At 34.6% G+C, this 24,230-nt stretch overlaps 3 protein-coding genes across 8 annotated transcripts in view; 2 read left to right on the top strand and 1 right to left on the bottom strand.

Moving 5' to 3' along the window:
- LOC129001733 (delta(3,5)-Delta(2,4)-dienoyl-CoA isomerase, mitochondrial) overlaps positions 1 to 10,774 on the bottom strand; it is a 40,621-nt gene extending 29,847 nt beyond the window's left edge. The window contains exon 1 of one of the 2 annotated variants that reach the window (XM_054429142.1): positions 10,642 to 10,774. The gene's annotated coding sequence lies outside the window, so the exon portion shown is untranslated. The remainder of the gene's footprint in view (positions 1 to 10,641) is intronic. The other variant, XM_054429143.1, reaches the window with a different exon arrangement.
- Positions 10,775 to 12,330: 1,556 nt separating this feature from the next.
- On the top strand, positions 12,331 to 21,177 carry LOC129000886 (transmembrane protein 141). Of its 5 annotated transcripts, none has more exons than XM_054427953.1 (2): positions 12,331 to 12,511; positions 20,689 to 21,177. In XM_054427953.1, the coding sequence occupies exon 2, from the start codon at positions 20,842 to 20,844 to the stop codon at positions 21,175 to 21,177; it is 336 nt and encodes a 111-aa protein (XP_054283928.1). In that variant the 5' UTR covers positions 12,331 to 12,511; positions 20,689 to 20,841. The 5 variants fall into 5 exon arrangements, with proteins under 5 accessions (XP_054283928.1, XP_054283932.1, XP_054283931.1 ...); XM_054427957.1 differs by lacking the exon at positions 12,331 to 12,511 and adding an exon at positions 12,738 to 12,757; XM_054427956.1 differs by lacking the exon at positions 12,331 to 12,511 and adding an exon at positions 13,040 to 13,059.
- A 66-nt stretch (positions 21,178 to 21,243) lies between these two features.
- Positions 21,244 to 24,191, top strand: LOC129000885 (putative GTP-binding protein 6). The gene has a single exon (XM_054427951.1). The coding sequence runs from the start codon at positions 21,244 to 21,246 to the stop codon at positions 22,831 to 22,833; it is 1,590 nt and encodes a 529-aa protein (XP_054283926.1). The 3' UTR covers positions 22,834 to 24,191.
- Positions 24,192 to 24,230: the final 39 nt, after the last annotated feature.

Below are 24,230 nucleotides of genomic sequence, written 5' to 3'. Positions count from 1 at the left end.
AGCTAATCTGAAAACAAGTGAGCGCAGCGAACGATTTCCAACCTGAAGGTGAGTGAGCGTAGCGAACGAACTTCAACCAGGACGTGATTGAGCCATGCCAATACTTATGAAGTTAAGCGGGGCAAAGCCCGCGGGTACTTGGTAATCAAATAACAATATTTAAATATGATATTTAATAACAAATAACAGTATTTTCCATTATCAGCCGAGCCATTAAAAGGAGGATTTGCCGAACAATTATTAATATTACAGAATAGTATTTAATGTTATACAACTTTTTACATTTCATAAATTATATGTTAGTTTTGCTATGGTCAAAGGTCCAAATCCAAATGTTCTTTTCATTTGGTTTTTATGTAGTAATTTGCTAGAATCATTGACTTTACTGTAAATGGCTTGTAATATTATAAATGAGAAAGTTTGGATGTATGGATGTATGTATGGTTGTGACAAGTAAACGTGAAAAATACTGGTCGGATTGGGCTGAAATTTGGCATGATGATAGCTCACATTCCCGATTACCATATAGGCATATTCTTATCTCAAAAATCCTTTCGGGCTCCGCCCCAGTGGCTATGCAGTTCCCCATGTTAACCTTATGAGTATTCATATTTAAAGGGAATTAAAGAATTTAACCAGCTGTTTCAACTAAAAGAGTTAGTTCTATGATATGCAATTAAAAATTTATAAGATTTACCAACAGGGTGCAGCACTATTATTTTTTCATTTTTTATGAAATCAGCTAATTCGAACTAAGCAGCAACAAAACACTGTGATACGCAATGAGAACTGTCAAAGTAGGATTTTTTACAGTATGGTTATGTTTTTAATTTCATGAATAATTTGTGATATTTTGCGAATTTTTAATAATCTATCTTTCTCTATTGTGTAGGTGAAGTGGTAGAACATTATGGCTATGGTAGATGTATAATACTATAGCATACCGTAAATTCGAGGAAGCAAATTTTCTTAAACCGTGTCTTCTCACATTGCAAAAGCAAAGATCGAGTATAACCGCAATAAGCATTTTATACTTATTTGCCAACTCCGTACGAAGGACGGGTACTCTGCTAGTTATTTATAACTTAAAAAAATAGATAGATTTCTTTAGTATTTATATTGCTTTGAATTAAATTTTATCATATGATACCTAATTATGAGGCTATAAATAAAAATAAACGGTATCAGCATTCTGACACATACTTTCTCCCATAAGTTTGTCAACAACCTTTATCATGGGTAAGCGGTGAGAGTAAATATGATATTTTATAGTTAAAAATCACAAAAGTTGCAATAATAACTTTTAATAACTTTTTAACCATAATTTTTACGGAAATGGGATTTGTAGGCTACCATTTTGTTCAAAATTTAGGCCTAAAGGAATATAACATTACTAAGTTTTTATCAAAACCGTTTGGGCCATTTTCGAGAAAATCCGATTTTTCCATTATTTTATGGGTTTTTATAGGAAAATCAACATTAAAAATCCAAATTTCAAAGAAAGTTCAAAAAAGATCAAAATTTTAAGGACCATAACATACTAAGATGGGAGCGAGCTGGCGTAGTGGTTAGAGCGTGGGACTTCAGTCCCTGAGGTCCCGGGTTTGATCCCCGCCAAGTCACCAATGGATTTTATCTATACCTTCCGCAAAGATTCGTGGTGGCTGAGGGATTAGGACGGTAAGACGATATTAAGTATACTTTTGGTTTTAAAATAATAGACAGTATTCGTGTCGTGGTATGCTTAATATCATAGCAATTATTTTGTGTTTGGGCTCAATGTTCTTGTTATTTGATGCAGGTTACAAAAATAACGTTACCTATTTAATACACATTCTGGTGATATACAAACATTTTACCAACTATGCATTGAGCCCAGTAGGTGACTCATTGTCAAACCCCAGAGCAGCCGAGAGAGGGGTAATTTAGGGGCTGGGACACCACCCGACCGTCCTAATCCTTCAGCCGCCACGAATCTTTGCGGAAGGTATAATTGTGATAATGCCGCAACCCCTAGGTCTAGCCTGAAGTAATGTGAAAAACAATCCCAGGCTCGTGCCTAGCGTCCTAGGACAAAAAAAAAAAAAAACATAGCCTACTAAGATGTTAAATCAAAAATGGTTTTTTCTAAAATCCTATTTTTCGTTATTTTATGGGGGTTTTATGGGAAAATAACATAATTTACAATAACTTTTGAACCGTAATTTCTACAGAAATGGGATTTGTACCACTTTGTTTAGAATTTAAAGGGCTACAACATTCTAAATTTTTATCAAAATTGTTCAGGCTATCTTTTGAGAAAATCTGATTTTTCCGTGATTTTATGTGTTTTTATAGGAAAATCGACATTAATAATCAAAATTTCAAAAAAAAATTAAAAAAACGCCTGGAGATACCATAGAACCTACACACCAAATTTCATCGAAATCAGACCACAGGTGTAGTCCCTAGCTCTGAACACATCCAGACACACAGACATCACTTCGAAAACCACTTTCTTGGGTCCAGGGGGACCCAAAACGGATATATCCACTCAAAACTCAAACTCGGAAATTTTGACGAAAGCAATACTTTTTCCATAGGCCTATAGGCTACTATGGTATAGGGGGAGAAAGTAAAAATTAATTAAGTTGTTTCTTTTTTATCCTTCCTAAATTTGTACAACTAAAAATGGAAGAAACTAAAAAGAGGCCATGGAATATTTTTCTACATCTCTTTCTCTCAAAATCAATATGGGTTTTTGCCAGGTAAAGGCACAGATCTTGCTTTAGAAAGACATGTCAGTACTATCGCTGATGCCATTGACAAACGTAAATATACCTACATTGTCTTTGTATTTAGATTTTCAAAAAGCATTCGATGTTTTGGATCATAATGTGCTGTTTGTTTTCAAAATTTAGAAAATATGGCATAGGTGGTAGAGCTTTAGAGTGGTTGCAATCTTTTTGTAAAGGAAGAAAGCAAGCTGTGAAAGTTAATAGTGTTTTTAGTGAAGTGCTTGATTTGCAATTTGGCTCACCGGAATTTTATCCTCCTGGAATTTTACCCCCTGGGCAAAGCTGACGTCAGTATGACGTAGTAACCTGAGTGGCCAAAAGTTTGTTCGCGGCCGGAATTTTACCCCCGCGGATTTGGAAGTCTAATGAAAATAGTCAGAGCGTGATTACTTAGATTAGCGATAAAAACTGGAATTTTACCCCCTGTCCATATAAGACGACTGAAGATGTACGGGCCGGATTTTTACCCCCGTAATTTTACTCCCGGAATTTTACCCCTTGGCCGATTTTAGAAATTGAATTATTAATTTTTTTATTTCTGTTTTTAATTAATTGTAAACATTTCATTATTTAGTAGCCTATCTTTATTTATTTATTTTGTAATCTCAACTAAGTAAACAGAATTCGCTGTTTTATTTTGATCATATTAACCAACAGTTGGCTTCAAAGATCAAATCTTGATACTCGAATCTCAAAATTAAAATTAAAAACCTGTTCGATTAGTTAATGTTACAAATAAATTAAGATAGGCTACTTAATAATAAAATGTTTACTATTAAATTAAAACTGAATGAAGATAATTAATCATTCTCACTAATTGAGCGGAGCGAGCGAAGCGAGCGAAGCTCTTATACGTCGACTCTTATGCATTTCGAAATACGCAAACTCCTCCTAGACGGCTGAATCAATCGTTTTCAAATTTTGCATAGTGATAAAGACCATATAGGTGAGTGCCAACATCTATATGGCGTTAAAAAAGTCTCTCAGGAATCCGCCCCACTGGGTCTCAAAGTTTCAATGTAATCCTTATGGAAGCAGTATTTGACACATAAACAAAAACAAAGACATATGATCAGCTGTTGACTTTTGAATGCAGTAGATAAAAAAATAGCGGATAGCATTATTCCACAGATATTAGAACAGAAGCGGTATGGATCATAAATATAATCAAATGACGACACTAGCTAGCTTGAGGTCAGTGACGTAGGAAGAGGTGAAGAAAGTAGTAAAGGTGAGCAGTCTGGAGTGTGGAAACTGTTTATGACGATTAGATTAAGGTATCTGCAATCCTAAAATGCTATTGCAAGGGAAGGAACAAGGTCCGCGACGTAGGAAGTGGTGAAGGAAGTAGTGAAGGCAAGCTGTTCGGGGTGTGGGATCTGTTTATGACCATTATATTAAGGTATCTGCAATCCTAAAATGCCATGGAAAGGGAGGGAAACAGTTCCGTGACGTAGGAAGTGGTGAAGGAGTAGGCTAAAGGCGAGCAGTCCGGAGTGTGGGAACTTTTTATGACCAATAGATTAATGTATCTGCGATCCTAAAATGCTATTGGAAGGGAGGGAAACAGGTCCGTGACGTAGGAAGTGGTGAAGGAAGTAGTCAAGGCGAGCTGTTCGGAGTGTGGAAACTGTATATGACGATTAGATTAAGGTATCTGCAATCCTATAATGCTTTGGAAGGGAGGAAAACAGGTCCGCGACGTAGGAAGTGGTGAAGGAAGTAGTCAAGGCGAGCCGTTCGGAGTGTGGAAACTGTTTATGACGATTAAATTAAGGTATCTGCAATCCTAAAATGCTATTGGAAGAAAAGAAACAGGTCCGTGACGTAGGAAGTGGTGATGGAAGTAGTAAAGGCAAGCAGTCCGAACTGTGGAAACTGTTTATGACGATTAGATTAAGGTATCTGCAAAACTAAATGCTATGGAAAGGGAGGTAAACAGGCCAATGGCGTAGGAAGTGGTGAAGGAAGTAGTAAAGGTGAGTTGTTTGGAGTGTGGGATCTTTTTATGATGATTAGATTAAGGGATCTGCAATCCTTATATGCTATGGGAATGGAGGAAAACAGGTCCGAGTCGTAGGAAGTGGTGAACGAAGTAGTCAAGGCGAGCTGTCCGGAGTGTGGGGAATGTTTGTGGCAATTAGATTAACGTATCTAAAATACTAAATTGTTATGGAAAGTTATGAATACAGGTCCACGACGTAGGAAGTGGCTTAGGAAGTAGTAAAGTATGAGCATAGTGTGAGAACCGTCTGTGGCAGTTAGATTAATGTATATTCAATCCTAAAATGCTTTGAGAAGGAAAGAAAACAGGCCCCACGACGTAGGAAGTGGTGAAGGAAGTAGCAAAGGCTGGCAGTGCAGAGTGGGGGAACCGTTTGGGCAGTTAGATAAATGTACCTGTAATACTTAAATGCTATGAGAAGGGAAGAAAACAGGTCTATGACGTAGGAAATGGTGGAGGAAGTAGTAAGGCTAGCAGTGCAGAAAGTAGGAACTGTCTTTGGCAATTACATTAATGTATCTGCAATCCTAAAATGCTATGGGAAAAGAGGGAAACAGGTCCACGACGTAGGGTGTGGTGAAGGAAGTAGTTAAGGTGAGCAGTGTTGAGTGTGGGAATGGATTAATGTATCTGCAATGCTAAAATGCTACAGGAAGAGACTGTAGAATGTAGGTTAAAATGATTACGAAGCACAGATCTATACATATTTTCGATACATGCAATCGTTTACAATCAAAATTTACAACTGAGTTGACAACAGCTGATTTTTACTCGACAGAGGCTAAAAACGATTTTTACTCCCTAAAGAGTAAAAATGCTACTTAACACCCGCAACGCTTGAATTAAAAACGAATGTTTTTACTGCAGTATAACAAAAACAATATAATATGAACCCTTGACTCCGCTCAATTTTGTGGATGCCTCTGCGAACGCTACCTAGGTTATATATCTGGCCATGGGGTAAAAATCCGGGCCGTACATTCTAGGTTTTTATAATTTGATGTGTTCTGATTACATTCACAACCGTGAAAATATATGTTTAATTCCGCGTTTGATCCATTGAGATGATGTCGCGGAACTCAAAAGTTTGCGGCCGGAAATTTACCCCTTGGTTTGTGACGCCACGTTTGCCCAGGGGGTAAAATTCCAGGGGGGTAAAAATTCGCTACCCCCCCCCTCAAGGAGGGGTTTTGGGCCCCATTATTATAAATATATATATATATATACATAAACGACTTGCTGGAGCTTGATTTATATTCAAAAATATTTGTCTATGCTGACGACACAGCTCTTGTGTGCTCAGCTTTCAATAAAGAGTCGCTGAAACTAAAAATAAGAAAAGATTTAGACAAGATATCAAATTGGCTAATTGAAAACAGATTGTTAATTTAAACTCCTTAAAGTCTAAATGTTTTATTTTTCTTTGAACATAATATAATCAATCACGAGAAAATTTACAAAATGAATTTAATTTATTGTGCCATAAACACTTTTGTGTGTATAATTGTTCTTGCAGTTGTATTGAAGTAGTAAAAATAGTAGTTAAAAAAATATAAATATCTAGGATTGTTTGTTGATCATCATTTAAAGTGGGAGCAGCATGTAAAACAGCTTTCAATTAAATTAAGGAAAATAAATTATGCTTTATATCACTTAAGAGACAACATTAGGAGTGAGCATTTAAAAAAGGTATACATCTCCTAGTTTGAAAGTGTGATGAGATATGGAATAGTACATTATGGGGGTACTTATCCTACATATTACAACCTGTTATCATGAACCAAAGACATGCACTGAGGACAGTTTTTGGTTTTAAAAAATCTGATAGAGCAAGTTAAATCTTTTTGATCAAGAAAAGCTCTTAACCTTCAATCAATTGCACGTACTGTTTGATTATGTTTGTTTTTAAATATCTGTGTATGTTTAATATGAAACCTGTGAATAAAATATCTCGATCAGCACAATATTACTTGTTAGCAGAAAGCTTTTTTAAAAAGGAAACTGGTAGTAGGCATCAGTTGTGTTGTCATGGTCCAAAATGTTTTAATGTGTTTGTAAAAATGTTTGGTAATGAAGTTTATAATGATAAAGTTGAATGAAGTTTAGTCTGTGATAAAGTCAAAAGCTTTGTTGTTTTATATCAATCATAATATAGCATAAATAATCTGTAACTTATTTTTAGCTTTGTTTTAGATAACATACCGTAGCTATTTATATTTGCATGTAGAATTTATTGTCTTTCTAAAATAGTGTGTTCTTATTAAATTTAGGCTATTCTAATTTGTTTATTATAACATAAGTATTATTTATATGATTAAAACTGTTGCAATAGGAAATGTCTACTCACTGTTCTGTAAAAGTGACAAAGAAGGAAAAATAACAAAGAACAATATTTGGACAAAGAAGTAATATTTGGTTGTGTTGTTAGCCTAGTGGTTAGCGTCTCGGACATCGGTGCGGGAAGGACGGGTTCAATCCCCGGCACATCCACTAAACATTTATTCTCTCGTGACTCTCTCGTGTAGGCCAAATGCCACTGGCGTAGAAAAAAAATTAAGCTGTTTGCTGCCAGAAACAAGAAAATGAAATGTAAGTTATTAATACAAATGTGTTTTTCATCCTGCGCGTGCTTTGCATGGCACATGGGATTATGTAATTAATTTAAGAATTGCATGATTAAATGGTTTGAATTGAATTGAATTGAGCTAACTTAACTTATACATTTGCGAAGCCTAGGTATGCGGTAATCTTAACAGTGAGTTTTGGTTATTGTTTGTTTTGATAAGGTTCATTAAATATATTTTGTTTTTGATTGTATAGGTTAAATTGATGAAATAAAAAAGTTTAGTTTAAGTGTGTTAAACATCAATAAAAGTGAAGACAGACTAAGTTACAGACCCACAAACACTTAAGATGTTTACCTACTAAACACCAATAAAAACGTTAATAGATCATAACTCAATGTTTACACCTGGAAAAATATTTAGATGTGAAATAGGCCCTATTGGGCTGCACTTTACTTGACGTCCTACACTCATTCGAATGAAAATATCAAACGATATATCGATTAATCGATTGCTTCATTCGATATATCGTTTGGTTAGTTAGGTAAGGTTAACCTAACCTAACTAACCAAACGATATATCGAATGAAACAATCGAATGAAAATATCGAATCGAAAAACAATCGAATGAGTGTAGGACGTCAAGTAAAGTGCAGCCCCCTATTGAACTGAATTATAATCACTAGGCCTATAAGTTATATCGATATTCAAACCCCGATAGGCCAATCGCAGGTTCTCTGCGGAACTGTAACCCTAAGAAAAAAGATGAAATAAATGGAGTGTTGAAATGATTAGTATACAGTCATATGAGTTATCAGACATCCACAATAGCCAAATTGCATCCTTCACTGCCAGCAATGAAGGCAATTGGATAGTTGTAGCCTATTTTCAGCAGGCATGCACCTTTAGGCCTACTGATTTCACAAATATTTTTATTTAAGTATGTTTGTGGAGTATTTATTAATATCTTAATTTATAACAATCGCTATCACACTTTTGCGTCAACTTACCGGGTACCGTTTCTTAACTGGGCTACCCTAAGTAATATCGATTGAAACTATCGATTCGATTAGTAAACCTTCATGCGATTTTTTCACCATCAGCAAGTTTGGTTGGTTAGGTTAGGTTATGATAGCTTTATTTTATAATAGATATATCGATGGTTATAAGCACAATAGTTGTATGTCCATTTTGGTAAACTTTCGGAAACCGCAAAAACAAAGTTTGTATTATGGGGAAACTTAAACTAAAACTGTTAAATGTTTGAAATAAATAAATTTTATTGGCCCCATTTATTAAAAATACATCTACATAAATAGTTTTATCTTTATTCAAGCCACATTTTTACAAATAATTTGTAAATCAAACCATGTTGGACATACTATATGTGTGCACTTCTGTACGCGCAGATTTATGGACATGCTACGAGTGTGCAATACAAAAACTGCCCCTAGATGGTTTTAGTAAGGAATGAAAAATTTAAAAAAAAACTGTTATCATGGGCGCCCCCTGGCTAAAAAAATTAGAAATAAATTTAATACACATAATGTTCTGTGATCACTTGGGTTTTAAGGAATTTATAAAAGTATGTTCAAAATGGTAATGTCTAAAAAATGTTTTAAATTGATGTTTAAATCAAATAAGTAGTTGACTTACAGATTTAAAAATCTTTTATACCTTGTATACTTTCATACTTTAACAAAACTATTCAGAAAACAAAACATAAACTTTCTTGGCTGTTATCTAGGCTTTATTCAACTATAATTTTTTTTCTTAATAATTGTTTGGTTAGGTGTTAATGTTGGCATAAAAAACGACGACTCCCTCAGGTGACCGTCCTTGATGCACAATGTACTATTTTGTTTTGGTTGGTTTTATGTATTACAAAGTAGCGTAAAAATATGTTTTAAAACACTATATTTTCAGATTTTTTCCCGGGGAAGGCCTCGAACCCCTGGAGGTTCGTTAGACCTATATATTGCACCCCCTTGTTCCAAATTCTGCGGACGCCCATGACTGTTATTGTCTTACATTGTAGACTACTTTTATTTTTAACATTTTAAAAATAAAAATTACTTGGCCTACCAGCTATTAGAAACACAAATAGGCCTAAACGAAACATTAAAGCACGAAATAAATCAGGTAGTGCCTTTTGTAAAATGGTACCTATACAGTACAAACTGTATTTTGTTGAGTCAGTCTTTATGGGGTTTATTCAACAGTGCTATCCTTTAGACACATTACTTTATTTTCTTATGAAGTTTTAATTTCTTTTATTTTCTCTGGTTTTTTTTAGCCTCCTTGGTTTTCTTAAACTCTCTTTACATTACTTCTTTTTCTGGTTTCTTGCCCTATAACATCTCTTCTACTGCGCCTTCCTTCTTTCTTTTTGGTAACTTCAGTGAGAGACTTGTTTCCTTCTTCTTCCTCTATGACGTAAAGTACAATATCTCTTGCCGATGCGGAACTAGGGATTTCAGTGACAAAATGCGTGAATGCTTCTGGGATTACACCCGCTTTAAGTAGGTACATCAAATCCTTTTTCTTGGCGCTGGAAACCGGAATAGGCTCGGTGTACTTTGGACTGAGAAGTTGTTGTTACCAGACAAATGGCGTCTCGGAATCCATTCGTACATCAAGAGTCAAAAACTCTATTTCCTTGTTAAGTTCGTACTTGTATAGAACTTCAAAGGGGTTTGCTTTTTAAAACCCAAACCACTTTACCTTTAGCCAATTCACGGATTCTTTTTTGGTGTTATGTTCTGTTGTGCACAGATGCTGTATGTCCTAAACCTAACCTAATTGTAAAATAAAATTTGGACATACTATAAGAGTGCACTTGAGATCATCAGATTTTTGGACATACTACAAGATGAAAAACAAATACCAGAGATAGTAGGCCTTGTATTTTCATGCACAATCATTGCAAGTCCAAAGATACTATATCTGTGCTCTAAAGGAGTTTTTCTCTGTTCAGCTGGTACTGCAATCATTGGACATGCTACAAGTGTGCAGGATAAAATTACATCATACCAAAGTGAACAATTTTATTTTGAGAATTTATATTAATTTTTCCTATTGTAATATGGACATACAATATGTGTGATCTGAAAGATGAAGACTACAGCTTTCCAAATATATAAAAATGTCAAAAGTGAAAAAAATTGGACATACAATGTTTGTGCATATAACCATCGATATATAATGTAAAAATATCGATTATTAATCAGTATTTTTAATTCGATAGTTTCAATCAATATTAGCATAGCCCAGTTAAGAAACTGTACCCAACTTACCTTATTAGAAAAGTAAAGAGACAGACGCCACTAATCTAATGAAAATTATTGCTATAAAATGAAAATTACTCCAGACCAGAAAAGTCCACTCCAAGGTGTAAAGGTTATGTTTGTTTACAAGGAAAAAGAAAACAAGAAAGAAGATTACAATTTGTAATGTCAACGAAACGTTTTTTTTTTATCATCATACTGACTGTGTTGCCATGCTGCTAAATTAATTGCCACTTTAGTAGCAGCCTGGCTTTTATAACATGAGGCTTAGATGTTGTTTCCTCTTGTAAAGATTCAGCAATATTTATTTATTTATTTATTTGTTAACGGTTGCACCATTTTTTCATGAATAATACAATGTCTTACATGCAGAAGAAGCAGAAAAAAATAAAAAATCACAGGTCAGTACAAAAGTAGTGAAAAAAAACTGGAAAACAAGACTTCAATAACAAGACATAAAAAGATAAATAACAACTATAAGTAACAAACTATAAATAACAAACTATGAATAACAAACTATAAGTAACAACTATAAATAACAAACTATCTGAACAGGTTGACAAAACGAGACATTCGAAAAAACAAAACCAGTATAGGAACAATAACAATGATGCAATGCAGTAGCCGATAACAGATAAAACTTTCAGAAAAATAACAATACGATAAACTCTGTACAAGAACAAGATATAACAATGCAATAACAACAGGATAGACTATATTAACAAAAATAAAAAACAATGCAATAATTATTAGAAAGCTTGGAAACATGCAAAGATTGATGCAGAAGTTCAGGATAGAGTAGGAGTTCAGGATGGATTCAATATCTTTATTGATGATCGTATTTGTGCTAATTATTATTTTATCAATCAATTTATGTACACTACCTCATTAATATCATTCCTATTGAGTATTCATAACATTTTTTTACGTTATAATACTAAAAATAATACTTGATACTGGTGATCACCCATTGGTAGCTCAGCTGCACCGGCCGCCTTTAACTCCAGGCCGTGGCCTTCGAAGTGGCAACGTCGCAAGTGGTGTTGTAACAGCTGTTTTGTTTGGAAGCAGCTAATGGTATTTTGTGTACTATTTACGAAAGCTTGGTTACTGGACTATCACAATATTGACTCCACTTAAAATGTACAGATATAGATTTTTAATTCAAATTGTTTTGGTTTTCAAATTTGTATGTTTTATTTTCAATATTTTAATAAATTGATGTTCGTAAATTTAAATTTAAATCAATAAAGTGCGAATTAATGAGCTGATGTCACCTGTCTGCTATGTTATCTTATGGAACGTCTGTCACGCGACGTTGCCAATTCTACCAGACCGCGGCCTGTAGTTAGAGGTGGCCGTGCTCGGCCACGTTAATGGTGGCCGTGATTCTACACTCTTTCTTTAACTCATATTTGGGTTGAAATGAGGCGTCCTGAAATGATGTGGAGGATAATCCACATTGATCGGTAAGAAAACACTGCTGCTGCCTTGCGGGAACTTGGCCCGTTTACTGTTTGTTTTTGTTTTTTTTATTGCATGCAGCAGACAAGAGGAGGCGAGGAGAGGAGACCGGACCGAGACAATGTTTAATCCTCCTAGACCGAGACAGAGACAGAGACGAACGAGACAACGAGACGACTCTCACGGACGGGACGGGACGACAGACCGGAGGACAGACAGACACAGACTACAGACAGTAGCCAGAAGAAGCCAGCTAGCAGCGCGTCGTGCGTGAGCTGAAGGAATTTAGGAAAGGAAGGAGACAGTATTTTCTCTCTCCTCATTCGTCATTCTCATTCTCATTCTCTTCTTCGAGAATTTCTCTACCGGTAACGGACGACAATGCACTTGCACTGTGCAAGAGGAGAGGAATGAGGTTAGGTTATGTTGTTATTGTAAACATAAAAAATATATCTTATAAAAGTCATGTCTATCAATTAATTGGGGTACACTTCCATATCTGATGGCACAAACAACCGAATGAGTAACATTGAATATTCGATTGTTTAATTCGATATATCATTTGGATAGTTAGGTTAGGTTAACCTTACCTAACTAACAGAATGTTGCCCACTGTGATTTAACTTTTTTTATATTTAATTACTAGTGCATATATTATTTAGTAAGCCTGTCTGTATTATTTATAATTTATCTCATAGGTACCTATTTTTTGTGCATGTAAACCTTAATTGATGTAGCTTGATTTTGCATATTGTATCTCTCTGATTATACCTTGTTTACTATTTATTGACATGATCTATTGCATTTTATGTATAATGTTTAATGATCAAACAAATCTTATCTATCTATCTAACCAAACGATATATCGATCGATATTACTCATTCGGTTGTTTGTGCCAACAGATGGAAGTGTACCCATCAATTGTTTGTAGTGCCAATTTTTGAGAATACCAACAGGAACAGGTTACTGATTAAATTTAGACACCTATTAGGATTAGGCCCTACTTAAACTTCATGTTTGTTCTTTTAGTGAATTTCCCATAACTTATAAGGAATAACCTATTACCCAGGGGCCCGTTTCATAATAAACTACAAGTTACAACTTTTAATGCTTGCAGCATTTTTGAAATTGTTATTTCATTGTGTTTAACACACTATTTTAATTACACAACAGATAATTGCCTGTGTGTAATATAAATGATCAACTCAGTTCACTATAACCTACACTTCACCTTCCTATTCTAACCTAACTTCAAAACACTTAATACAGTCACGAATCCGCATAAGCCCGACTTGCCTTCCGCTTCCACACATGCCTAAATAAAATCATTCTGAAATAAGTTATTCAGTGCCGTGTTGTTTCTTAGATGTTTGTAGCACAGACATGTAATTTAAATGACTTGATTGACTTATTTTTATTCTCTTCTCTTCAATTTCGTATTTTCATTTTCATTTCAGGTTCAGTATAGTTGTACAAGTAAGTAACAGTTAGTCCGTTCCGTAATTCCGTAATGCGGCAAGCAGTAGCAGACTAGACTAGAAGGTAGATAAAGGAAATCAAAACGACAAATTATCTTAAGTTACCTTAAGTTAGTTAATATTCGTGGCCTCGGAGACATTTTTGCACTGTTATTTCCTGGTAAAAAGTGAGTCTTCTACTTTAATTACTTACAATTAACGTAATATATCAAGTATCTGGAGAGAACATTTCATAGGCTTATAAATAGGTTAGGTCAAAAAAACAAAGTACCGGTAAATAAAACTTAAAACAGCCGTAACTCCGTTAATATTTGAGAGCGCGGAAAAATTTTTGCACCATTATTTTTAGCTAAAAATCTAGTTTCTAGTGATATATAAATCTATATAGGTTCCCATGGTCACGTTCGTCGCAATAAATACCCAACCTTCATTTGATTTTTTGGTTACTTTCCTGTTAAGTAGAAGGAACATTCATTATTATCGATGATTTTTTTCTCGATATATCGATGTTTTTGTTTTGCGATCCATTACAAATTGACAACAACTAACTAACTGATCTTGTTTAGGCTAAAATAGTCTGTTATATGGATTAAGAAATGAAACTGTTCTAAGCTAACCTAACATAACCAACCAAACTTGCTATACCATTTAAAAAATGTTGTTTGGGTTTGAATATAAAAGGTAAGTTATAAACACGGAATTTTTAAATGTTACAGCAAGTTTGGTTAGTTATGTTAGGTTATTTTTTTAGAACAGTTTCATTTTATTAATGTTTGTTGATACTGAATAATATTTTTCGTAGTTGTCAGCTGATATGTTTCAATTGGTTAATATCGATATATTGAGAAAAAAAATCATCGATAATAATGAATGTTCTCTTTAACAGGAAAGTACCGATTTTTTTCACCATCAGCAAGTTTGGTTAGGTTATGACAGTTTAATTTTATAGTTAAGAAATTATAAAATTGAATTTGATCCATGAACCAGCATGATCGGACTATGGGAACGGGGGTTTATGGGGGGTTTTATGGGGTAAAATAGGTTTTCCCATTTTTGACCCTAAAAACACAAAATTTCACAATTACTTTCCAAACCATTAGTAGAGCTTAAAGAAACAAATAATTTAGTATATTGAAGCGTTATTATGCGCCTAAGGGTTACGGAGAAAATTCAAAAAAATTGTAATTTTAAAATTCCCATGTTATTCTTATGGAGAATAAGTCAACTGTTGTAGTTTGCTTATTTATGAACATATTTTTATCAAATTTGGAAAATACATTAATTTCTTACTAAACTACAGTACCTATTAACATTTTACATTAAAAAACACTTTTTTACCCTCCCTGTTGCAGCAAACCTAAGTACTCGTTTAACTAATTCTATTTAAATAGGGAATAAATGTGATATATTTAAGGAGACATTTTAGTGTAAATCCAATCAGGCAAATGGAAATTCGCTAAGTCTGCAGGTTTGATGCGGCGGGGGTATTTTATTAAAATCTATTTTACATATAATCATTAAGTTTGGTTGGCTAGGTTAGTTTATAACAGTTTAATTTGATAAATTTTCACTTTTTAACTCTCATTTCGTCCTTGTTGAAAAACTGCAGCATAGGTTATGTATGTAGAACAACGCGGGTTTGTTTGGACGCCTCCATAGGGGTGGTGGAGGGAGAATCATTTCCCCCACTCCGCAGCGCCAGTGGACAACATCGCGATGATACAGCGAAGGTTTTAGACTCCAGTTGAAATAGGCCCAAGGTCTCATGGTAAGACCTGAACCCGGGACCAATTTGCTTTTTTGTTTTGATGTCCCCAGAGGCCAAAAACACCATCCGTTCAAATTCATATATATATACACAGGGTGTACAAAAAAGGTCGGGACATATTTTACCTAGTGATTCCTTGGGTCAAAATAAAGAGAAAATCAAGAATAACATTTTTTTCCAAAATCGCTTCGTTAACCAGATATCCGCCATTTTGTATTTTTTACATAAACATTTTTTTTTAAATATTTTCAACCGATCTTTATGAAACTTGGCATGTATGTTAAGGTAGAAGAGCCTCATGTTAGAAAACAATTTCATCTCAATTCAACCTAAAGTTTCAAAATGTCGACAATTTAAAGTTTTTAAACTTAAATTACTTGAAAATGGCTGGTTTTATGTTTTTAATTATCTATCAAACGATACCAAGTTCAAAAAGATTGAATGAGGAATATAGCTGAAATATTACGATTTTTAGTTGTAAAATGGGGTAGACAGGGTCCACATTCTGGAAAGTCATGGAAATAGGCAAAAAGTCATGGAAAGTCATGGAAATCACCAATGATGGATGGATTTCAGGGGTCCTTGCAATGATCTAGTCGGCCGTAACCCCGACTATTGTAGCATTTTTCCGAATTGTTCACAAATATACGACAATTCAATTTATACAGTTGTCTTAGTTTATCCGTTTTGAGTTTGTATTTAGTTCATTGTTGTACCTGTTGTACGCCATTGTTATCTGTTAATACGTATTTCAATATTTTCTGTCGAGGCAGTATTATTTGTGTGTTTGCGGTAGCCTATATTATAATTTTTGAGTAAAGTTCGTGAGTCATGGAAATCAATGGTTAATGGTCATGGAAAGTCAGGGAAATTAATGTCAAAATTTCTGTGGACACCCTGGGTAGAATATGGCAGAAGCTAGTCAGGTTTGCCCCATTTTACAACTAAAAATCATAATATTTCATCTATTCTTTTTGAACTTGGTATCGTTTGATAGATAATTAAAAATGCTAAATAAAAATGTTCTTGACATTTTTTCATAAAACTAGTCATTTTCAAGAAATTTAAGTTTAAAAACTTTAAATGGCCGCCATTTTGAAACTTAAGGTTGAATCGAAATGAATTTTTTTTTTCACATGGGGCTCTTCTACCTTAACATACATACCAAGTTTCATAAAGATCGGTTGAAAATATTAAAAGATAAAAATGTTTATGTAAAAAATACAAAATGGCGGATATCTGGTTAACGAAGTGATTTTGAAAAAAATGTTATTCTTGATTTTCTCTTTATTTTGACCCAAGGAATCAATAGGTAAAATATGTCCCCACCTTTTTTGAACACCCTGTATATATATATATATATATTATATATACGTCCATTAGCATGATTCGAACAACAATGATCCGATTTAGATGAAATTTGGTATAAACATGTATACCTACAATTATTTGAACGAGTTCGCGATCCAGCATGATCGGACAATGAGAACGGGGTTTTATGGGGTAAAAATGGGTTTTTCCCATTTTTGACCCTAAAAACATAAAATTTTGGACCCTATCTTTCCCAACCATTTTGTAGGTAGAGCTTAAAAAAAGAAATAATTTAGTATATTGAAGCATTGTTGTATACCAAATGGTTACAGAGAAAATTCAAAAAGTGTAAATTTAAAATTCCCATGTTATTCTTATGGAGAAAATTAAAACTGTTGTAGTTTACTTATTTAGATATATGTGATGTGAAAAGCGAATAGGGACCTCTTGTCGGGAATTTTCGATTTTGAGATATGTATATATTTGAATTCCTTATTAAATTCCGAATCAATTGGTGCAAGTCCCAAGCACGTATGATTTTTTTTTTTGTTAAAATTATAGGACTTTGAAATTTTGTTATGGAAAAGGGTCATTTTGAGAAAAACTGTTTTAAAAATTTCAAATACGCATAAAAACGGTGTTTTTTGTATTTAAGAAACGATTTTTGTATCAAAAGAAAGCTTATAATGTCCTCTTTGAAAGAAATACAAATTTATTTCTTAACTCACGATAGTTTTCATTGGCCTAATTGTTTTATTGAAGCATGTCGTAAAAATCGCTTTAAAAAAAGGGACCTCTTGTCGGCCCTATGTTATTGCGCCATAAGATAAGAAAAGGTACCTCTTGTCGGGACTGCAAAATTTGTGAGATATTTTGTTCGTCGTGAACTGAACTTTGTTGTAGTTCACTAAATTTCCACTAGAATGCAGGACAATTCATTTTTTGGACTAAAATCTGTTTAAAAAGGGATTATTCAAAATGGGACCTCTTGTCGTTATGGCGAAATAACATTGAGCGACAAGAGGTACCTTTTCTCAGACCGTGCAGAGGCTAACAAAATGATTTATTTTGACCTTTTGCATCTTCAATTTGAGATTTTAACCGATAGTGTCATGTTCTATGTTAAATAAGGTTTAACAATCAATAAAAACCCGAAATTTGATATTTTCGACCTTAATTACTTATATAAGCCGTACTGAAAATTTTGTATCTCCGACAAGAGGTCCCTTTTCGCTTTCCACATCACATTAGTTGATAAAATTTGGCAAATTTTTTTATTTCATACTGGTCATACCGGTCAAAATGATGTAGGGTAGACTTCCGTATCCGGTGTAAAAAACAACCAAATGATAATATCGATTATTCGATAATCTATTATTTCATTCAATATAGGCCAATCGTTTGGTTGGTTAGGTTAGGTTAACCTAACTAACCAAACGATAGGCCTATATCGAATGAAACAATCGATATATTGAATGATATTTTCATTCGGTTGTTTTTGACAACAATTACGGAAGTCTACCGATGATATACTTTTTTTATTGTGTGTGTGTGAGTGTGTCCATTGAACGCGATAACTTGAGTAATGTTCAATGGACCACTAAATTAGTAACGTATGGTGACAACAGGATATCGAATCCCTGTATTTCATTCACTTTACCTTAAATAGAGATATAACTTAGCCTTACGGCAAAATTCTGATATCAGACTCCATTGTAAGTTATTGATTGTTAGAATCGATAACTTATAGAAAGTTTGGGTTTTGTTTAGTTGAAGTTTGGGGGTGCACTGGGCTACCCTAAAATCGATTATGGATCAAAATTTTTAACAGTTAGGTAGTCTATGAATATATGGCTGCACTTTAGTTTACGTCCTACACTCATTCGAATGAAAAATATCAATATATAGATTGTTCTATAAGTTATATAGATTATTTCACTTGGTTAGTTAGGTTAGGTTGTAATCTAACTAACCAAACTTGATATATCGAATGAGTGTAGGACGTAAACTAAAGTGCAGCTGAATATATATGTAGGCTATCTCAATTTAGTTAAAAAAAAGAAACAGTTCTAAACCTATCTAACCTAACCAAACTTGTTGATTATGGAAAACATCAAATGAAGGTTTAAACCTTTTTAACACCAGAGTTTGGAACAAATGGTTTGGAACTTTTTGTTGGTAGGCCTAACTTACTGTAACACAAGTTTAGTTCTAAAGCAAAAGTTTCCAAAACAACAGTTTACAACAGATAGTGCAGTTTTTGCAGGTTAAGGTTCCTTGATTTTGTTAGACAATTTAAACACCGCTCCCGAAAAAACAAAGCCAGTCCTCAAGGGGGAGGGGGGCGTGTAGTTACATGGTGGTGGGTAAGGGATAGTGTTGTTAACAGCATACAAGTACAGAAACAGTTTCCAACATCAAAATGTTTCTGTTCAAAAAGTAGTGTTTTTGGGTTTTTAAGGACATTAGTTGTAAAAACACATTCCTAACTCTGGTGTTAACACGGCCTTATTAGGGTAGCCCAGTTAAGAAACTGCACCCGTTTAGATCAACACCAGTTGTCATTTCGTTAGAAAGTAAACTTGGCTTACTCTATATGATTTTTGAGAAAGTTCGGTCCAATCCTTAAATTAGTTGAATATTCTTAAATCTGATTCCCGTCACTATGCCACCCACCAGGCTAACAACACACTTTTAGGAATTCAGGATAGGATATTTGCAAAATTGTCTTTCTATAGTCTATGATTTCACAAAAAGACAATCAATTCAGTTGCTGTCCTTTAAGTTCAATGGCGTTTCGTGGTCCAGGATCACTTGTTGAATTAAATGGTTTAAGTTCAGTACCTGTCCGTCAGTGATCCTTCTGCAGTCTATTGCGACCGGTTTTGACTTTAAAATTCCATTATCAGGCTTCTTCAAATGTAATGTAACACTATTTCCTGCATGGGAAAAAATATATGTGTGTCACAAACATTGCCTAGGTAGCTCAGCCTAAAATGGCTGGGTGAAATTCCAGGTTCTGCGATAAGGGCCACCTCTAGGCTAAAGGCCGGGTCCAACTGGTATAGGGCTGGCTCATACACGGACACTGTAAACAAGTCACCAAACAATCTTGCACTAATCACCACCAGACCTACTCCGATTCTCCACTCTCCTAGGGTGTCGTTGCTGACTTCGCAACTCAGGATTCGTCCTCACTAGATCCAAACAATTAAGCCCAGAGTGCCTTAAACAATATGGGAGACACTATAACTTGCCAATAATAACCTCAATACACTTTATCACCAAACGTGTCTCTACCCAAACCCAACTTAACACCAAAGCACTTTTTACCAATGTAGAGACGCAGACGTCTGCTTCGGCCTCACACCAACCGTATTCGTACTTCACTCGTATCTCAATCGTCTCTCACTGACTGCTTTCCGTCCAATGCTCAAAACTCGACTCTACTGTCCTGAAGGTCTGGGATACCCGACGCTTATCAGCACTAATGAAGCCGGGTTAACGGCGCGAGCCCGCTCTGCCGCTGCTGCTCGCCTATTTCAGCAATTCATGCGCGGATACAAAACAAAATCTTACCCCCTGTCAACATTAGCTCGCTACAGACATACCACTCAAGTTTAGGTCGTCGTCGGTGAACACGATACACAAACATAAAACACGGAAAGTTATTGTATGTATATTTAAAATTAGCCAGTAGGCCTTACAGGACACTACGATTCGACACGTTAGATGCGTGGTCATGGGCATGTTCAACAATTGATCTTAACGATCTTAATTTGAGTGGTATGACATTTGAAGATGCCTGATGATGAGATTTAAAAAAAAAACCAGTCGCAATAGACGACAGTAGGGTCAATGGTGGACAGGTAACTTAAACCATTTAATTATAAAGAAGTGCAATAGAATTGTTATTTTGTTGGCTTAGAAACATAATATTTTAGAAAATTAAACTACTGTTAACTTAATTTTTCTGGCACTTAAGATATTTAACTTATCTGCTTAGCTATAATAATGGTTTTCTTTTTTTTCAGAATTTGAAAAACATTGAGTAAGGAGGGAAAATATGACAAAAGATTGAAGTAATTACAACAATAATCCTTCTGGTTGAGAATTGCCTGTTTGTTTATCAACTAACACTTTTTTCATATTAAATGGAAGTATAGTTGAGTTAACTTACAACAAACATGAGTATTGGTACTGGTAAACAAAGATTAATTGACCTTTATGGGGATGACCATCCAGGATTTGGATCTTATCTTGAGTGCATGACTCGAGCAAACTTTGCTAGTGTTGCTGGATTCACCCTTGCATTTTCTTCTACATACATAGGTCAAACCCTTTTGAAGAACAAACTGCCATATTCGCCAAAGTTTTCAATACTGAATTCGACTGTAATTGCAACCATAATAGCTTACAAAGTTAGCAAGTCTAGAAGTTCTGCCTGCCAGGCGGCGTGGTTAGCTGCTGAAGACAAAGTTACATATTTAACAGAACTTGAAAATGATAAAAAAACAAGCTAGGCTAATTGATTAGTTGTAAAGTTCTAAGTTGGTTTGTATCGTTTGGTTCAATTACTGGTCTTTCAAATGTTCAGATTCAATAAACAAATCTTTCGTCAGGTGTTGTTTACCAACCATACCACCAAACACAAGTGGAATAATTTAATTGAAGCTAAACAAATTGATAACCACAAATTTTCTTCAGTAAACATTATAAATTGCTCCAAAACAACCAGTTATAGAGTAAGTAACAGGATAAAACATTGTCAGAAGTTTTCCATAACCTCTAGGCTTTGTGATAGTAATTTCGAAAATGAATATCATGATGAAGATTATGAAGAACTAGTAAAACGCACCTTGAAAATATCTGACACAGGCCATCAAGTTTTAATCATTCAACCGTATGTTAAATGGGGTAAACAAAAGAAAAGAAATACCACTCCTCAACTTCAGTTGGATGAAGCAATTGCGCTTATTCAAAGTTTGCCCATGTGGAAAGTAGTTAGCTCAAAAATAATTTCTCTAATGAGTATTGACAAGGCTAAAATGTTTGGAAAAGGGAATTTAAACATGCTAACAGACCTTGTTAAAGAAAATAAAACAATAACTGCTGTATTTGTCAGTGTTAATATGTTGAATCCACTTCAACAAGAGTTACTGGAGAAAGAGTTTGGTGTACCAGTATTTGACAGGTATACCATAGTTGTACAAATTTTCAAACTTCATGCCACTACTAGAGAAGCCAAATTGCAAGTATCGATGGGAGAGATTCCATATCTATGGAGTAGGTTACGAGCTGACAAAGAGGGGATGAGTGATAAAATGGGAGGAGGAGCGACAGTCGGTGGTCCAGGGGAAACTTATTTAGAAATCAAGAGGCGTTTGCTGCAAGACAAAGAAAGGAAACTGAAGAATGAAATAAAGAAGCTGAAATCTCAAAGAGACCTGCTACGTAGCAAGAGGAAAGACCTGAATATTCCTACAATTGCAGTTGTCGGTTACACAAATGCAGGAAAAACGTCTTTAATTAAAGCTCTCACAAAAGAAGATAAATTAAGACCTAGGAATGTGTTATTTGCCACTCTAGACGTAACAGTGCACACTGGACATTTGCCCTCAGGTTTAAAAGTGTTATTTGTTGACACTGTTGGCTTCTTGTCTGATATTCCAACAGGTCTGATTCAGTCATTTGTTGCTACATTGGAAGATGCTGTTCAGTCAGATGCCATCATACACGTTGTAGATGCTAACCATCCTGATTCTAAAGCTCAAAGTGAACATGTCTTAGAAACTTTAAAAGGTATCAATTTGCCAGATAATCTGTTAGAGAACATGATAACAGTTGCAAATAAGATAGATCTTGTTTCTGATTTTTGTATAGATGTAGGTAACGACGCTTTATCCGTCTCGGCAACAGAAGGAACAGGATTGGATATTTTGAAGCGAAAGGTAGAAGAGAAGATTATAAAAGCCACTGGGCAAATTTTCATTAAGATACGAGTTTCAAATGGTGGTGAAGAACACACGTGGCTACAAAGGGAAGCTACTGTAGTCAATGTTGCAGCAGATGAAAACAATTACCAATTTGTATTTTTAAATACACTTATCACTGAGCCAAAGTTAAATATATTCAAGCACAGGTTTATATCATCAAGAGCTAAGAAGGGTAAAAGCTGATAAGACAATTTACAATTTTCTGCTACAGTAGAGTCTTGATTATCCGACCTTGCCTTCGGACGGCGGAGTACATTTAAATTGTGTGTTTTCTCCCTATAGCCCCTGTCACACGGAGCATGTTTTGGAAAACCGGCATCTTGTGACTGATCCTCCAGCACTCAGCAGCTAGAAACACTTGCATGAGCTGGTACCTCTAGCTGCTGGAGGCTTTTAACAGTTTACTATTCCAAGTGCTTTAAGAGTCACTAGCAAGTCTTGTGACCACCCAGCTGTGGTCTCTAGCGCCATTTTAGCTCTGTCTGACTAAAGCCAACAGTAATGAGCTAGTTCTTGCAATAAATGAAAAGTATTGAAGTATTAATAAGAACAAATTTAAAGTGATTTAATAATTTTAATTATTCAAAAACAAATTTATAACTTCATGTTTAGAAAATTTATTTTTATATAGGCCTATTGTATTAAATTTATTGTTGTAACGATTGCTACATCCCACCTATATAAAATAAATTAATGTTTTTTGTGTAAGTAAAAGATAAAACTTTTTTTTATAGACCTACTACAACTTATTTGTTTTTAATTTTTTTACTTACAAGCCCATACATACATAATATTTATGATTAGTGTTTATATTTTAACATTTTGCTTTTGCCTTGCACTCTTTTAACTTCTATTATGGTTGATCAGAGAGAAAACCTCACATCTAATACCAACAGACGACATTATTTTTGTTTTAACTACACACACAGTGTGTTAGCAGCACTAGACTTATAATTTGTAGCGCTTGTTTCCCAGCTCCGTCTGACAGGACTTCTAGAACGCTGGAGAACCAGCAACTAGAGCTGCTGGATCTCCCAGTGAGAACTAGCTGCTGAAAAAAGTCCCGTATGACAGAGGCTTTAGACATGATTGTAAATCATAGCTGTTACATAAAAAAACTCGCTCCTGTCTGTAATTGAAAGATAAGATACATTATAGCCTTTATGCATCTACACTTGCCTGTACTTTCTGATTGTTTCCTTCTTGCTTACCTCTGCTCTCCCTAGTAGTCAAATCTAGTATACTTTTCACTTTGTCACTTTTTATAGGATTCCTAAGGTTTCAGTGGCAAACAAACACCTTGAATCATTCGTTTTATAACAGAAAATATATTATTTGATTTTATAACACATTAATGATTTTGAATGATTCTGTATTTCAAAACATTACTTTGTATATACCTTGCTGCAGGCGATTTAGGTCGACTAATCTATAGTCTACTGTAATAAGTATTTCCCTAAATAACTTAGTGAATATGTTGTTTTGATTGATATTTGTATGTGTTCAGAATAAAATTGTATTTGTTTTGTTCTCTTAGTGAATATGTTTGATAATTGAACCTTCTTAATCCTACTGAATAT

This window comes from Macrosteles quadrilineatus, unplaced genomic scaffold (genome assembly GCF_028750875.1).
Source record: "Macrosteles quadrilineatus isolate MER2022 unplaced genomic scaffold, UCM_ALF_1.0 Scaffold_8__2_contigs__length_117827958, whole genome shotgun sequence".
Classification (NCBI taxonomy): Eukaryota; Metazoa; Arthropoda; class Insecta; order Hemiptera; family Cicadellidae; genus Macrosteles; species Macrosteles quadrilineatus.
This window is presented reverse-complemented; position numbering and strand designations above follow the sequence as displayed.